This window comes from Odocoileus virginianus, chromosome 23 (assembly GCF_023699985.2).
Source record: "Odocoileus virginianus isolate 20LAN1187 ecotype Illinois chromosome 23, Ovbor_1.2, whole genome shotgun sequence".
NCBI classification, from domain to species: domain Eukaryota; kingdom Metazoa; phylum Chordata; class Mammalia; order Artiodactyla; family Cervidae; genus Odocoileus; species Odocoileus virginianus.
Window position 1 is genome coordinate 4,235,404 of NC_069696.1, and position 16,411 is coordinate 4,251,814.

At 46.4% G+C, this 16,411-nt stretch overlaps 1 protein-coding gene across 5 annotated transcripts in view; it reads left to right on the forward strand.

Annotated features, from left to right (window-relative positions):
• The window catches only part of CCDC77 (coiled-coil domain containing 77), a 30,622-nt gene that overhangs the window by 754 nt on the left and 13,457 nt on the right, over positions 1 to 16,411 (forward strand). The window contains exons 1-4 of one of the 5 annotated variants that reach the window (XM_020882158.2): positions 299 to 395; positions 7,540 to 7,592; positions 9,349 to 9,592; positions 13,556 to 13,698. In XM_020882158.2, coding sequence (XP_020737817.2) covers positions 7,555 to 7,592; positions 9,349 to 9,592; positions 13,556 to 13,698 — 425 coding nt within the window. In that variant the 5' untranslated portion in view covers positions 299 to 395; positions 7,540 to 7,554. Of the gene's footprint in view, positions 1 to 298; positions 396 to 2,969; positions 3,066 to 3,316; positions 3,885 to 6,368; positions 6,492 to 7,539; positions 7,593 to 9,348; positions 9,593 to 13,555; positions 13,699 to 16,411 lie in introns of those variants that run through there. The other 4 variants (XM_020882155.2, XM_070453198.1, XM_020882159.2 and 1 more) reach the window with 4 other exon arrangements.

The following is a 16,411-nucleotide window of genomic DNA, read 5'->3' on the forward strand; positions in this document are numbered from 1 at the left end:
GAACTTGTAGTTCCCCACTGGTTTGTTTTTTTTTCCAGTATTTCCAGTTTCCATGAATGACTTCATTCATCTCTTCATTTGGCCCGAGCCAGAAATCTAGAAATAATCCTTAACTCGTCCTCCCTCACTATGCATAATCTGATGTTGAGGAGGTTGCGAGAGAGGGATGGATTGAGAATGCCCCTGGGGCATTTGAATGGATGGTAACGCTTTGACCTAGAGCTAGAATCTAAGAAGCAGAGCGCTGTTAACTGTAGGTGCCACACACGGGGCGGGGCGGGGCGGGGCGGGGGAGAAATGTTACACGTGGGTTCCTGCTTTCAGCAAGTTACTGAGCATCTGCTTGTGGCGATCTTCTAAATGCTGAACCTGTGGACAACGAACAACAAAGCAAAGTATGTTCCCTCAGAGCACTTATACTTGGATGGTGGAGGGAGACAAAATCATATGAGTACTAGCAAATAAATATACTATTTTCGGTGGCCATAAGGTCTTAAAAAGTAGTGAAGGGAGAGTGTGGAAGGGTGTTATGTGGGGATAGGGCGACCAGAGAAGGGGTCAAGGCTGATGACATCTGAATAGAGCTATGTTATATATAATGACAACTTACTACCTCAATATCAAGGGGTAGGAGTTACTTCCAATTAAGGAGATGATATTTGCATTGGCCTTGGTAAGAATTCTATGGGTGAGGGTTCATGGAAAGGGTGAATTCAGATTTTTTTTTAAAAAGTGTGAGCGAAAGCTGCAAAGTGCATGCTGCATTTAGGAAAAAACTGGTTATTTATTGTCATAGAGATAGGTGGGGTCAGATTATGGCAAAGTTTAAATGCCCTGTTAGTATCTGGATTTCATCCTCTACTCTGGGGAGTCACTAGAAGTTAGGAGCAGGAGTACTGAGACAGCCTGGGCCCTGGGTCCCTTTTCTGCAGTGTTTGCACCTGGACAAGTCTCCTGGGCAACAGAATACAAAGAAACCACAAGGAACTAAAAATAACTGTGGTGCATGCAGCAGTTGGGGCAAATTATGAATAATAATATACAAAAAGACCAAAACCCAACTGCAATGATCCCTGGACACAGTACCACCAAGGAGGCAGGCGACCAGCTAAGCCACCCCTCTGGCCCATCCAGCCCTACCCTCACCCCTTTTAAAGGACCTGCTGGGTGGGTGGGCAGGGGTGGCTTTGAGTGAGCCAAGGAAAAGTGTTACTTGTTTTCACTCCCTGAGCCCCAATAAAGCCTTGCTGGAATTTTTCTTCTGGACCCTTTTCAATTTCTATTGATTAAAGGGTCCAGGAACTCAGGTAGGTAATAGTATGACCTGTCCAGAGTATGCTTTAAAAAGAAAAAAATCACCTTTTATAGAATGGATTGTAAAAGGAGGGAGGGGAATCTTTAGGCAAAAATGCCGGTTAGAAATCTATGGAAATAGTCCAAGCTAAAGATAATGCAACATGGAGTGGAAATAAGTAGTAAGATATAAATTTGAAAGCCAGTAGTATGACAAGATCACCGTGATTTTTTTTTTAATGCGGGTGCCAAAGTGAAAGTCACTCAGTTGTGTCTGACTTTATGATCCCATGGCCTATACAGTCCATGGAATTCTCCAGACTAGAATACTGGAATGGGTAGCCTTTCCCTTCTGGAATATATTACTGGAGTGTTCCCTTCTCCAGGGGATCCTCCTAACCCAGGGATCGAACCCAGGTCTCCCACATTAGCAGGCAGATTCTTTACCAGCTGAGCCACAAGGGAAGCCCAGGAATACTGGAGTGGGTAGCCTATCCCATCTCCAACAGATCTTCCCCACCCAGAAATTGAAGTGGGGTCTCCTGCGTTGCAGGTGGATTCTTTACCGGCTGAGCTACCTGGGGAGACCCCAGGTGCCAAAAGAGAAAAATACTGAGCTAAGATGTCTGGGAATATCTTGACTGTAACTAACAGAAAATCAAAAAAGAGGTGGAAAAGCAGATTTAGAAGATGGCAACTTCCTTTTAGACATGCTTATGTGTCAGACCAGTGAAGAGTCCCAGGTTTTCCTTAGCAGCACTGTTACCAACCAGGGTCCTTGGACTCTAATCAATAGAAATTGAGGCCAGGTAAGAAATTCAGGCAATGCTTTATTGGGGCTCATTCTGCAGCAGGAGGGAGTGAAAACAAGTGACTTGCCTCTGGGCTAAAGGGGTGGCTTATGTGGTCTGTCTGCCACCTTAATGGTTCTGTGTGCAAGCAGCAGTTGGGTTTTGGCCTTTTTGTTTCTTACTGTTCATGATTTTCCACAACCCTGCATGCACAATTATTTTCATTCCCTTATAGTTTCTTTGTATTCTGTTACTGGAGGAGTCATTTATCAAGGTGCAAGCATTGCAGTAAAGGACCCCCTGTCCCAGCCCATTCCAAAAGTTGCAGCCCTGAAACTAAAGTGCCTTTCCCCCTACGTGCTCTTCTGCAAAGATGAAGCCACAGTTGGCTTTTAACTAACGATATGATTTAAGGAAGTTTCTCACACCTGTTAGGAAAAGGAGGTAGTGTCTGCTACCCGATAAAAAGCGCATTCATATACATATTCTTCTGGCCGTACAAACTGATCCAACAAATGCTATCTTGGCTCTAGGCCACCAGATCATTGAAGGAGAAACTATAATGTCTTAGACTCTTCACCTCCTTAGAGATAAATTCGTATATCACAACTCATAATAATCTTGTGATTATTTACTGCATTCATGAAAACAAGCCTAAACTGGGAGACCTAAAGTGCGCCAGGACTAGCACGACTGCCCTCAAACATCACACCGCACGCCACCCCCCCCCCCCCCCGCCCCTCCTTCACCAGGAGTGCTGTGTGCAGAGATGAAACTATATTTCCCAGTAACCTCTGCGGGCCAAGGAGCGCGAGGGAGGGCGGGAAGGGGGCGAGCCTTTGTATGAACAGCTTTCCTATTGGTGCGCAATCCAGAGGCTGTGTAAGCCAGTGGGCGATTGGGCGGGCTCGTGCCCGCCGCGCCGCCCCCCGGTTTGAGTGTTTTTCTGTTGGGTTCTTGGCGTCTGCGGCTCCAGGCAGGGTGAGTGGAGTTCCGGGTTCCAGGAGGGGGAGGTCAGGGAAGGGGTCTGGGGAGGAAAAGAGGGATTGTGCCCGGGGCTGGGGTACTAATTGTGTGAGCAGTGCGGAGCGGAGGGGTGGGAGCCTGAAAGGGCTCGTCGGGAGGCCCGGGCCGTAACGGACAGTTAGCATCTTTAGGGGGAGGAAAGGTGGGCGCGGGAGGATGGGGGCTCTGGTCTCCAGGGGGTCAAAACAGGACGAAATGGAGAGAGGAGTACGGAACGTAAGCTCCCGGGATTCCCTCATCGTCCCCGCCGGGCTCAGCCTCACGTTCCTCATTTGTGAAGTTGGGGGATAAGATCCTTCACAGAGTTGTGGGGTTAAAGTAATAAATGCCCAAGTGCTAAACAGATTTTAGTTTTTAAGTAGACAAGCTATAGAAAATGTAAACCCAAATAAAAATAGGGACGGGTAGAAGCTGATTGAAACGCTGTAATTTGTGTTATAAACAAGGGAAGGGCCGAGTTCTTTCAGGAGATAGGACGATGCTTCCATCTGCAGATGGTACACACGGTCTGGGAGAGGTGGGAGCCCCAGAGAACCTATTCCGTCCCCTCTTAGAGAATGACAAATACGCTCCCTCTGCAGCTAGTTCGTTTTGGATGGAGAGACTCAGGGAAGAGATGGAAGAGGTGGTACTTGAGTTTATCGTGTGCAGATTGAATTTCATTAAGTGAGGTTATGAGTGGAGGGAACTGTGGACCAGCTGAAGGGAAGCTCCTGAACAAAGACATGGACGCCGGAGTACATTAGGGGAGTGGAGGAAAACAAGGCAGGAGAGGTAGGTTTGGGCCATACATTTAAAAAGCCGTGAGGGTTAGGCAGAGTTTGATTTAGTGCATTAGACTATGAGAAACACCGATGAATCTTAACGACTTTTTAGTCAGGTGAGGGGTTGGGTAGAACAGTTAAGTCATTGTAGTAGGTTAGGTAAGAAGACATGGAGAATCCCTAATTAACACCCGTCCTTGTCAGAAGAGGGTCAAGAGAAGGAGTAATGAAATGAGTACATTTTCAAATCCAGGGTACTTGAAAGATGCTGAATTGGTAACTGAAATAGGAAGGTCAGAAGGAGCATGTTTGGGGGACAAAGGTGAGGTATTTGGGGAGCATTAGCTTTAAGATGCCAAAAAATATGTGGCTTGAATGATTTTTTTTAATATTAAGGAGTTTCATCGGTCAGTTATGACCACATTTCTGGGTTCATGACCCAGGAGTGAGCTACTTCATTCTGATTTTTCTTTTTTTGAGTTAAACATTTCAAGCTCCAATGGGACATATATAGATGAAAATATGTTACATAATTGAAAATTCAAGTCAGGAGATTGAAAGATCTCATTTATTCATTCTAGAAGTCATTGTAAGTTATTCTTTTCCAGGTCGTGTTTTAGATGATATAGGTAATTATCAAAAAGAAGTGGGAATAATGTTCCCACAGAAATGGAGAGAGGAGGTAGTAAAGAACGTTGAAGACAAAGCCTTTTGAACCAAGGGAGTAAAATTTTCAGTGAAAATAGTGATTGTATGCATTTATTGAGTGCTTAAATGTGTTGGACATGTGCTCTGCTCTTTTATTCATTTAATCCTTACACCAGCCTGTGACATATATGCTATTATTATCCCCATTTTCTAATGAGTAACTGAAGTTTAAAGAGGTTAAGTAAAAACTTCCTCAAGGCCACACAGCTAATAGGGGACAGAACTTTGGCTCAAACCCAAGTCTGCTTGATTTCAGAACCTGTGCTCTCAACCACAAAGCAATAATTTAAAAAAGAGGTTAACATTGTCAGGCATGCAATCAATGCACTTGTTGAATGGAGAAGGACGGCAGCAAAAGAAAATTGGACTTATGAATTTGGATGTCTGCTCATGAAGAAGGGCAACTTCAGTTTAGATGCAGTAGCAGAGTTGAGGTCTTAGAGATTATAAAGCTAAATGAGACATGAGTGTAGGCAACTTTTTGTAGATATACACTAGGTCAGGAAGGAGTAAGGAAAAGAGGGAGGTGAGAGGTTGCAGGTTGTTAGAAGTTCTTAGAAAGCTCCACTTGCTCTTCACTGATTTGAGGACAGTGGCGTTTCAGATGCCATCCAGATACATAGACAGGAATGGAGTGCTGCAACATAGAGGAGCCTTAAAAACGTTAGGCGAAATAAAAGCAGTCAGTCAGAAAGACTACATACCATGTGATTCTGTTAGGTAGTTAGAATAGGGAAAAGGAGTCCAGAATGGCAGTGGCTAAAAGCTGGAAGGGAGAAGCCCGAGAAAATAGAACAAAGGAAGGTCCGAGGAACTGAGTGAGAACCTCAGGTAAAACAAACAGCATTCCTGGCTGGCCCAGTTTACATAGGACAGGCCCAGGGAGAGAAAACATATAAAAGAGGAGCCAAAGCTAGCTCGCTCTCTCTCCCGCTCACTGGGGCGCTCTTCTCTTCGCATCTTTGGGTCGACATGCCCTCACGCCTCGAAGATGGATTTTCCTGCTATTATCAAAATAAATTAGAGCTGTAACACTGATTTATCTAAGAGCTATAACACGATCTGTTCGAGGCCTGAGAGCTATAACATGGTCTGTCCAAGACCCAAGAGCTGTGACAACCGAGGGGGGCTTTAATGTCCGTCACTCCAAATCTTTGTTGTGATGAGACAGAAACTGAGGAGCATACACTCGCCTGACAATTCCACGGGCATGCAAGTCCAGAACAGGAGGCTCTGTGGAGACAGGAAGTAGATTGGTGCTTGCTTAGGGCTGCAGTGGAGTGGAGCTTAGGGGAGAGCTGAAGGTTTCCTGGGTTTCTTGAAGTGCTGAAGATGTTCTAAAGCTCCTGATGGTGATGGTTGCACGTGTCTGTGACTCTACTAAACTCACTGAGCTGTACATTGAAATGAGTGAATTGTTTGGAATGTGGATCATACGTCCTGAGAGGGCAGGTTTGGTGGTGGGAGGTCTGTGGTGGGGGGGGGGGGTGTTGCCCAGTTTGGGGCATGTTAAGCTTGAGAGACCTGCTCAGGCAGAGGTGCATGAGTCTCTTGAGGGCACTCAGGACTAGAGGCTGCATTTGAGAACCACTGGTGTGTTCCTGGTTTTTAGAGCCACAAGGCTTCATGAGGTCGCCAAGGCAGTAAAGATGAGAACTAGAAGTGACTGAAGATCAGTGGCCAGTGAGGAGGGAGGGAAATGAGGAGTACGTGGTGTCTGGGAGGCTAAGTGCAGGAAAGCTCAGGAGGTTGGGGGAGGAGGGGGGAGAGCACGGGGTTGTGAGCAGGAAAATGGCACCTGGAATTAACCAAAGTGGTGCGTGCTTTCACTCCTTTTCACAGGATTCCTCCCAAGGGACTGAAGATTGTAGGCAGACATTTATCAAGCAGAAGAGCACTGGGATAGACCGTTATGTCACCTCTCACCTGCTCACAGTCACAGTGGAGTGACAGCAGGCTTGATGAGAAAGCTTTCCCCAAAGCCAAGTTTACAAAGAACCCTTCCCATGCCCCATCTCCCCATCTTCCCCTCTCCCCCTCTCTCCCCTTCACATAACATGGCATTCCCTCTTTGACAGTGAAGTTTATCTTCCTGAAAAATTACTGTGACAAGATTGATCTGTGTAGAAAGATGGTACTGACAGTCCTACATGCAGGACAGCAAAGGAGACACAGATAGAAAGAATAGACTTTTGGGCTCCGTGGGAGGAGGAGAGGATGGGATGATTTGAGAGAATAATTGAGACATATACATTACCATGTGTAAAATAGATGACTTGTGCGAGTTCCATGCGTGAAGCGGGGCACCCAAAACCAGTGCTCTTGGACAACCTAGAGGGATGGGGTGGAGAGGGAGGTGGGAGGGGGGTTCAGGATTGGGGGGACACGTATACCTATGGCCAATTCATGTTGATGTATGGCAGAAACCATCCCGATATTGTAATTATCCAATTAAATTAAGAAATTTGATTGATCTATATTATCAATTGAAATGGAAATTGTGCATGAACTTTTTAATGTTAAAACAATAGATGCAGCACACCAAATAAAGATAACATCAGTGCCTTTGTATTTAACTGAAATTTACCGTGTTGAGTCCTCTACCTGAATTTCCACTTAATTTCTCTTGGTGATTAGAAAGTTTTCTATATTTCCCTATGCTATGATTTCACAGAAAGAATTGTCAATTTGTTTTGCATGTAAATTCATTGCAGAAAACTTTCATACTAGGGCTTTTCTTTTGTGTGCTTGGCATTGAAATGTTAAAGGTCAGTCTGATTGTATTTAAAAACAATGATGAGGAAGAATGCCTGAGTAGAATCCCAGGATTTGGAACTGCTTTAAGTAATACTGCATTCTAAAACATCACATTCTGATGATGTTGGGTGGACTGGTCTGCACATCCTGTACTGTTTTTCTGTTCCTGATCCCAGAACCATCTTTTGTGTATTTGACAGGTGTGAAAGGACAGCATGAACTTTACGCCGACACACTCCCCTGCCTGCAGAAAGTAAGACATTTGCTTATTTTTGAGTTGTTGAAATAAAGAACTTAGACGTCTGGCGCCTCAGTGCCCACTGGCTTAAGAACTAGAAGGGTTTTAGAAGAGAACTTCCCAACTCTGGATTTGAACTATGTTAGACCTCACTTCTCTATTCTTGTTATGTGGAATTTAGATTAAGAACTAGGACATAGTAAATGTTAATACCAGAATCCAGGCAGTTTGAGTGGGCCTTGGTTACAGGGGAAACAACCAACAGACAAAAACAGGAGGCTGTGGACTCAGCCTGCATGACCCCTCCTCTTCGTCGCCCTTCTCGTCATCAGCACACTCCTGTTTATAGAACTTCAGAAATCCCTTTAGTTAGCTTATCCATTAACCTATTTCCGAGAGGTGTCAGAAGGCAGCACCTTTTTAAAACATGAAACTAAATAGTATTTCTGTCATGAGCTTCTAATGATTTATAAAGTAGTATTTTTTTTGTCATGCTCATCTATTAAAAATGCTGCCCATAACCTTCATTAACTACACCTCTGGGCTTGTTTAAACTCTGGTATTAAGTTTCTCTGCTCTGTGATCTATTTTGTTGTAAACTGCAGGCAATTAGCTAAAGTGAGTTAATTTTCACATGAGAATTTCTCTGCTTCTGTATCATTTGTTTTCTATAACTTTCATTGTCTCTTGTTTGCTGAAAGCAAACAAACCAAAAAAACCCTCTGATCTAGCCTTTGCTCTTGGCTGGTTTTGGTCTGTATAATTCAAGTCTCTGATGTTAGACGTTGGGGTCTGATTGGCTGTGTGATTATTGATGAGGCTTTATTCTTTTTTAGTTTTTAAAAAAATATTTATTTACTTGGCTGCACTGGGTCTTAGTTGCAGCATGCAAACTCTCTCTTAGTTGCTATATGTGGGATCTAGTTCCCTGACCGGGAATCAAACTCATGCACCCTGTTTCGGAGCTTGGAATTACCCACTGGATCACCAGGGAAGTCCCAAGGCTCTGTTTTCTAATCCTGAATCTTGATCCACTTAATAATTTACCTAATCCTTAACACTTGTTCCACTTATATGTCTATCCCTTAAAGTAAACTTTCATTTTGCAAGTACTGATTATAAATGAGTGGTAATATCTTGTGTATATGCATCTACATGCATTTTCCCATTTAATATTATTCAGATGATTCACTCAGTCATACATGGATCTCTAATTCATGTTTTCTGTAACTTTGAAAATATTCCATTGTCTGAATACACCATTTATCCATTATCCTATTGAACAGAAATTGGGAAAGTTTACTGTTTTTGTTATCACAAATAATGTTTCTATGAACATTTTTGTGTTGTCACATTATACGTATGTGTGGACAAGATTATTGCATTTTACTAGATTTAACCGATTTACTTTCTGTAGTTTACCCTCCACCAACAGCATGTAAGTGTTCCTGTTGCTGTATTCTTAATAGTATCAAATTTTCTGACTGTCACTCTCTGGCCTTACTTAGTTGATATTCCTTTTTTTTTTCTTTTAAATGATCTCTTTTTACTGTCTAACTTGTATTTTGAATCCAGCTTTAAGCCTTTAATACCTGGAGAGCAGTTCATAAGATTGATTATTCACGAACCTGTAATATCAAACTCTTAGGTTTGTGAGCACCTTCATTATGAGCACTTTCAGAACTTAAGCCTTATTTTTAATTTGAGGAATTGTAACATCTCATAGACGTTCACACAGTTTTATGAATGTATCCTTCCCCTACTCTCACAGGCCTGCAGCTATCCACAAACATGAGGCTGCCGGCAGCTTCAGCAGCCCTGCCAGGTGGAAGGGCGTGTCCTTCTCCGATTCTGTACAGTCGACTCCCCTGCCTTCGGTGGAGGATCGTCTGGCTGTCCTCTGCCCCTCTCAGGAGCTTCTGGAATATTATCAGAAGAAGATGTCTGAGTGTGAGGCAGAGAATGAGGACTTGTTAAAGAAGCTGGAGCTGTACAGGGAAGTGTGCGAGGGGCAGGTAAGGAGGACCCGGCGCGGCCATCCTGGACTCTGAGCGAGCCTGTCCAATGCTGAGATCACCCGCGAGTGCCAGCTGGCGTCAGAGCACACATGTCCATGTTCTCTGTAGATCCCTCCCGCCTTGCCAAGCTGCCCTTCTCCCAAGTGCCTCACTGGATCACGATGCCCCAGACCGCTCTGTCTCTGAAGCCGTGACTCTTCCTCAGCCTTCCTGTGCCTCTAGTTCTTTCTCCGCCCCACGCCTGACTTCATGCCAGTTTTGCCTCCCCAGCTCCCTGACTTCTCAGTTTTCTCAGAGCCGTGTGTTAGCTCCTGGCCGCCCTGTCCCTCTCTAAATGGCACCCCCTTGGCTTCACTCCAGGAGTCGCTGCACTGCCTGCATGTGGCCCTACTGGTCTGTGCCCCTTACTGGCAGCAGCCCGCCCTGCGGCTTACCCCGTCCACCACCTGTGTCCTGGATCAGGGCCTCTTGACCATGGCCTCACCCACAGTGAGGGCTGGCCAGTTCTTTGTCATACAGACTGTCCTGTGCACAAAGGACCTGTACCAGAATCCCTGGCCTCTGCTCGCTGGATACCAGTAGCCCCCACCCGCACCCCGAAGTGGTGACAGTCAGCAGTGCCCCCAGACAACACCAGAGTTCTCCTGGGGGCTTAGGCAAACCCCACCCCCCCACCCCCCACTTGAGAACCACTGTCCTAAAAAGGTCATTGGAAGATAAATTCACAGGAAACAAATCATGGTGTTCTCAGACACCACATGGAAGTTTTACCCTTCAGTGTAGACTCCCGGTCCCGGCCTCCACCCTTCCAGGCCCGGGCCCTGCCTTCCCTGCTGCCCTTTGGCCCACAGGCCCCTCTCTCTCCTCTGGCAGCCTCACTTTCCTCCTGACCACGCTCAGTCACCTGCTCCCATATCCGTCCCCTCCTCACTGCTGCAGGGAGCATAGTGAGGCTGAACAGATCCAGCAGTTTGTTTATTTTTTGGCCATGCCACGCAGCTTGCAGGATCTGATTTCTAACCAGGAATTAAACCCGGGCCATGGCTGTGAAAGCCCCAAATCCTAACCACTCGGCCACCGGGGAACTCTCCTTTGTCTTTGTCTTTAACCTCTTCTGACATTGGCTTTTCCTCCTCAGTATACAGGTAGACTCAAGTCTTTCCCAACAGAAGAGAAGGCCCCCCTGTAGCCAAGCTTCCCCAGCTCTTCTCTCGGGGCCGGGGCAGCTTTCTTTCCCAGCCAGCCTTCCAGAGTGGTTTGACTCGGTCCCCTGCTCAGCGACTCCTTGCCTGCAGCTGCTCCTCCTGTGGCTCCAGGACCTGTTGCCTCAGTGACTTCTGCAGTATGCTCCCCGTTGACCTCTGAGAGGCCTGCTTCCGTTTTGATTCCAGAGTTGTTTTTCTTTCCCAGTGTCTGGCTTGCCTCCCTGACCAGTTCTCAGTCTTCACTAACAGCTTTCTTTCCTAATACTTTTTTGGGGGGGCGGGGGGGGGAGGCGGGGACAGTGAATTGGAAAAGACTTAAGTTGCTGCCCTCAAAACTGTGTCCCTTTGGAGAAGGTAGGAAGAAGTTCTATCATAATGGTTCAGAGAAGGTGTGGCCAGCTCACGGACATTCTTATGATTGGCTGGCGGTGAGGTCATCAGGAGTCAGCATCATCCCCCTGATAGTTCCAGCCTGTCTGGGGTCTGTGTACTTGTGGGCAGCATACTGTTAGCATACAGTACATTAACTGCTAACTTCTCCCACCTGTAGGGGTTTTGGTCTTTGGTCTCAGGGCTTAGTAAAACTCAGGTTCTTGCTGTCATTGCAGAAAAAATTCAGTGAGAGACAAAATGACACTCAAGAGGTAGATTTATTTAGAGGGTAAACTCCACAGACGAGTATGGGCCACTCAGAAGGTGAGAGTGACCTCTCCTTCCTTAACCTTAAATGTCAAAGTTCTTTGTGATTCTGCTGTAAGTGATCTCATTTTGTCCACACGTCCTCCTGCCTATGGTGTTGTAGCCACGCATTCTGGGAAACAAACTCACTCAGAAGGACAGTGCAGATAGTGGAGTGCAGTTTATTACACCAGTGGGCCCAAGGCAGAGTCTCCTCTTAGCCAAGGGCCCCAACCAGTTTTTGTGAAAACCTTATATACCCTAAGTGTAGGTGCTCAAACCCCCCTCCCCAAATTCTCTGAAACTAGTCTGAACAAAGGGAAAAAAGATACAATCAAAGTTAACCGGTGTTCGTATGCCTTAAGCCTAGGTACTTAACTGTGGACAATTATCAATAGGCCTGTGGTCATACCCCAATAAGCATAATATAATTTATGATTCTATTCGGTTACACAGATAATTAGGGTATTCTTTTAGGGGAGAGTCTAGGGACCAGCCATAAAAGCCGTGGGGCTTTTCCATCTGGGGGGTCTGGTTTTCTAGTTGGTATGTCGTTTCCGTAGATACTGGGCATATAGCTCAAAGTCGACAGTCCGGCTCAAGATGGAGTCCCGCTTTCAAAATGGAGCCTGTTCTGTTTCCTCTTTCAGTGGGATGGTGACACCCAGGTAACTAGGGCTGACTCCTCCTGCTGAGCTCCATGGTGCTGTGTCCGTATCCGAATTCAAGAACCCTCTTTCCCCCCGCCTGTGCGTACACGTAGACCCCTGTCATCCCCTCCCTCCACTCCTGTCTCTTAAGGCTTCTTTCTTCTTTGTGATGGCGTCAGCGCCTATGGTTCTGCCCAGGCTCCCTCCAGTCGCTTGCTGAGACCCACTGATCCTGCCTCCCAGACATCCCTCAGTCCCTTCCCGCCACCTCAGCATCCTTGCTGCCGCACTGTCCAAACTCCTGTCTCACCTCAGACTCTCAGGCCGCACTCTCACACTCCTGTTCATCCTGAACAGCTTCTCGGATCCAGCCCATAGGGTCACCCTGCTCCATCGACCTCTCACTTTCTGCTCCAATGATGCTGTGTGTTAGTCCCTCAGTCGTGTCTGACACTTTGGGACTCCATGCAGTGTAGCCCACCAGGCTTCTCTCTCCATGGGATTCTCCAGGCAAGAATACTGGAGTGGGTTGCCGTTCCCTTCTCCAGGGGATCTTCCTGACCCAGGGATGAAACCTAGGTCTCCCTCATTGGAGGCAGATTCTTTACCATATGAGCGACCAGGGAAGCCTATTTTTAAGAATACTGGAGTGGGTAGCTGTTCCCTTCTCCAGGGGATTTTCCCAACCTAGAGATCAAACCCAGGTCTCCTGTATTGCAGGCAGGTTCTTTATTGTCTGAGCCATCAGTGATACTGAGGTCCTTGCATTTCCAGCTGTTTCCCAAGAGCACTGCCTTCCTCCATCTCTGTCTTCCTCTCAAGCTTCAGCTCTCTGGTGGTCTCTGATCCCCCAGCAGCTGTCAGAGATTCTTCCTGTGCCGTGCTTACCCTTCCCCCATGTGTGCTCCTCCATTCAGTCATTCTTTCCTTTTAATTATTGGCATGTCTGTCTCCCCACACAATTTCTCCTGCTCTGTAAGCAGGAATCACACCTTTCATCTTTGTTTTCCAGAGTTTTATAATGTGTATTACATAAAAAGCATTAAAGTGTGACTTGGGAATTCCCTGGTGTTCCAGTGGTTAGAACTTCGAGCTTCCTCTGCAGGGGGCACTGGTTCGATCCCTGGTCAGGGAGCTGAGATCCTGCAAGCTGCACGTTGTAGCCAGAAAAAGGAGTGACTATAACAGGTGGATCATGTGGTGTCCTGGGTTCTGTCGTCTGTAAGAGGAGATGATGTGAGAGCTCTGATGTCATTCACCTTGTGGGTTTAAACTCGTCTGTACACAGCCTGTTGTCGTTTGGAGCCTGCGTTGCTGAAACTGTCCACTTTGTAATATTTCTACATAAACTGCCACCACTGCATGCAGTAAGAGCTACTCCTCTGAAGCCCAATATCTTGTCAGCTGCCTTTTTTTTTTCTCACCAGCATAAACTGCAGTGGGATTTGCAGCAGAGGGAGGAAGAGATTGCCGAGCTACAGAAAGCTCTGAGTGACATGCAGGTCTGCCTCTTCCAGGAGCGAGAGCACGTCCTACGCCTCTACTCAGAAAATGACCGCCTAAGAATCAGGTACCAGTGGGAGGAAGGAGATGCTGGGGGCATGTTTCTAAACCGCATGGAATGAGATGCATTTCTTCTGTGGTCGTCCTCTTGGCTGCGTTCCCAAGGATCAGGCTCTGAGATAGGAGTTTGCCTGGATGATGGTCAGTAGGGAGACTCTTAGGGGGAACAGCTCTGAGCAGATTTGGGTTGAGGGAGAATTTGAATTACAGTAGAGTCCACCAAGGACTTCTTTGGTGGTTCAGTGGTAAAGCATCCACCTGTAGTGGCAGGAGACACAGTTTCGATCCCTGGATTGGGAAGATCCCCTGGAGAAGAAAACTTGGCAGCCCACTCCAATATTCTTGCCTGGGAAATGCCATGGACAGTGGAGCCTGCCTGGTGGGCTATAGTCCATGGGTTTGCAAGAGGTGACACAACTTAGTGACTAAACCACCACCACCAGGGTCCACCAAGGGACAGAGGTCTTATTCAGCTCCACAGGGAGTGATCTGTCATTGGATGCAGCTCCCACCAAGGAGGGATATAAACTTGGGAAAGGCGGCCCCCTTCAGTCCAGTTGCTGAAGAAGAACTGAGCCCCTTGGTGGTGGGCATCTGAGCAGTGTGCCAGGGCACCTGCTACAGCACAGTTCTTTTTTAATTCTGGTAAAATATACTTAACCTAAAATTTACCATTTTTACCATTTTTCAGTGTATAGTTCAGTATACACTTCAGTTAAGTGCATTCATGTCATTGTGCAGCCACACCCCTGTCCATCTCCAGAACTTTCTCTCCGGCCCACACAGGAGTTTTGTAGGACTTGCATGGAATCTGTAGATTGCTCTAAACAATGTTGACATCTTAATATTATGTCTTCCAATCCATGGACACAGGATATCTTTCCATTTGTTTATTTCATCTTTAATTTCTTACAAGAGTGTTTTCACTATACAAGTCTTTCCTTTCCTTGATTAATTCTTGAATATTCTTTCTGATGCTGTTGTGCATCAAATTCTTTTCCTAATATTCTTTTCATATTTTACATTGTCAGTGTAGAAATGCATGTTGGATTTGTGTTGTGCTCCTTTGCTGAATTCCTTTACTAGTTCTAACAATTTTTTTTAATTTTTAAGAAAATTTTTTGTGGAATCCTTAGGGTTTTCTGAGTATAAGATCATGTCATCTGTGAACAGGATTATTTTATTTCTTGCTTTCCAACTTGAGTCTTTTCTTCCTTTTTCTTGCCTACTTGGTCTGGCTAGGACTTTAGTACTAAGTTAAATAGAAGTTGCACATTGGGCAGCCTTGTCTTGTTCTTGATCTTAGAGAATTTGCAGTTTTTCACCATTGAGTGTGACTTTAACCGTGGGTTTTTCATTTGTGGCTTTTATTGTACAGAGGTTGTTTCCTGCTCTTCTTAATTAGTTGAGTGTTTTTATCTAAAAAGGGTGTTGAATGTTGTCAGATGCTTTTTCTGTATCAGATGATGATCGTGTGTTTTCCTCCTTCATTGTGTCAGTGTGATGTATTCTTTGGTCAACTTTCATGTGTTGAACCATGCTTGTATTCCAGGAATAAATTCCACTTAATCCTGGTGTATCCTTTTAACATGCTGCTGAATGCAGGTTTGCTAATGTCCTGTGGAGGATTTTTGTATTGATGTCTGTAAGGTCTGTAGTGGTTTTCATGTAGTGTCTGTCCAGCTTTTGTATCAGGGCGGTGCTGGCCTCATAGAAAGTAAAAGGAACTGTTGCCTCCTCTTCAGTTTTTGGAAAAGTTTGAGGATAATTGCTGTTAGTCCTTTAAGTGTTCAGTGGAATTCACCACAGAAGCCGTCAGGTCCAGGGTGTTCTTTGTTGGGAGGTTTTAGATTCCTGGCTCAATCTCCTTGATAGTTTCAGCCTTGACCTAATGTAGCACTTCCTTTCAGCTCTGGGATGCAATGAAGGTCACCTTCCACATCACCTGTTCCGTGGGTCAGCGCAGTGTCCCGGGTCACCTTCCACGACGCCTGTTCCATGGGTCAGCGCAGTGTCCCAGGTCACCTTCCACGACGCCTGTTCCATGGGTCAGCGCAGTGTCCCGGGTCACCTTCCACGACACCTGTTCCATGGGTCAGCGCAGTGTCCCAGGTTACCTTCCACGACACCTGTTCCAAGGGTCAGTGCAGTGTCCCGGGTCACCTTCCATGACACCTGTTCCATGGGTCAGTGCAGTGTCCTGGGTCACCTTCCACGACACCTGTTCCATGGGTCGGCGCAGTGTCCCGGGTTACCTTCCATGACACCTGTTCCAAGGGTCAGTGCAGTGTCCCGGGTCACCTTCCACGACACCTGTTCCATGGGTCAGTGCAGTGTCCCGGGTCACCTTCCACGACACCTGTTCCATGGGTCAGCGCAGTGTCCCGGGTCACCTTCCACGACACCTGTTCCATGGGTCAGTGCAATGTCCCGGGTTACCTTCCACGACACCTGTTCCATGGGTCAGTGCAGTGTCCCGGGTCACCTTCCACGACACCTGTTCCATGGGTCAGCGCAGTGTCCTGTGTCACCTTCCATGTCACCTGTTACCTGTGCAGTGTCCCAGAGAAAGGACATGTTGTCTTCAGACACTGAGCAGTTCCTCTGGCATTAGGAGTCCTTCTTGGTGGTGGTAGGCATGAGGTACAATAATCTGTCCTTCATTTTGAAGGGAGTGTCCTGGCGTGCCTAGATCAGACCCCTGAAACTTCGCTGACGTG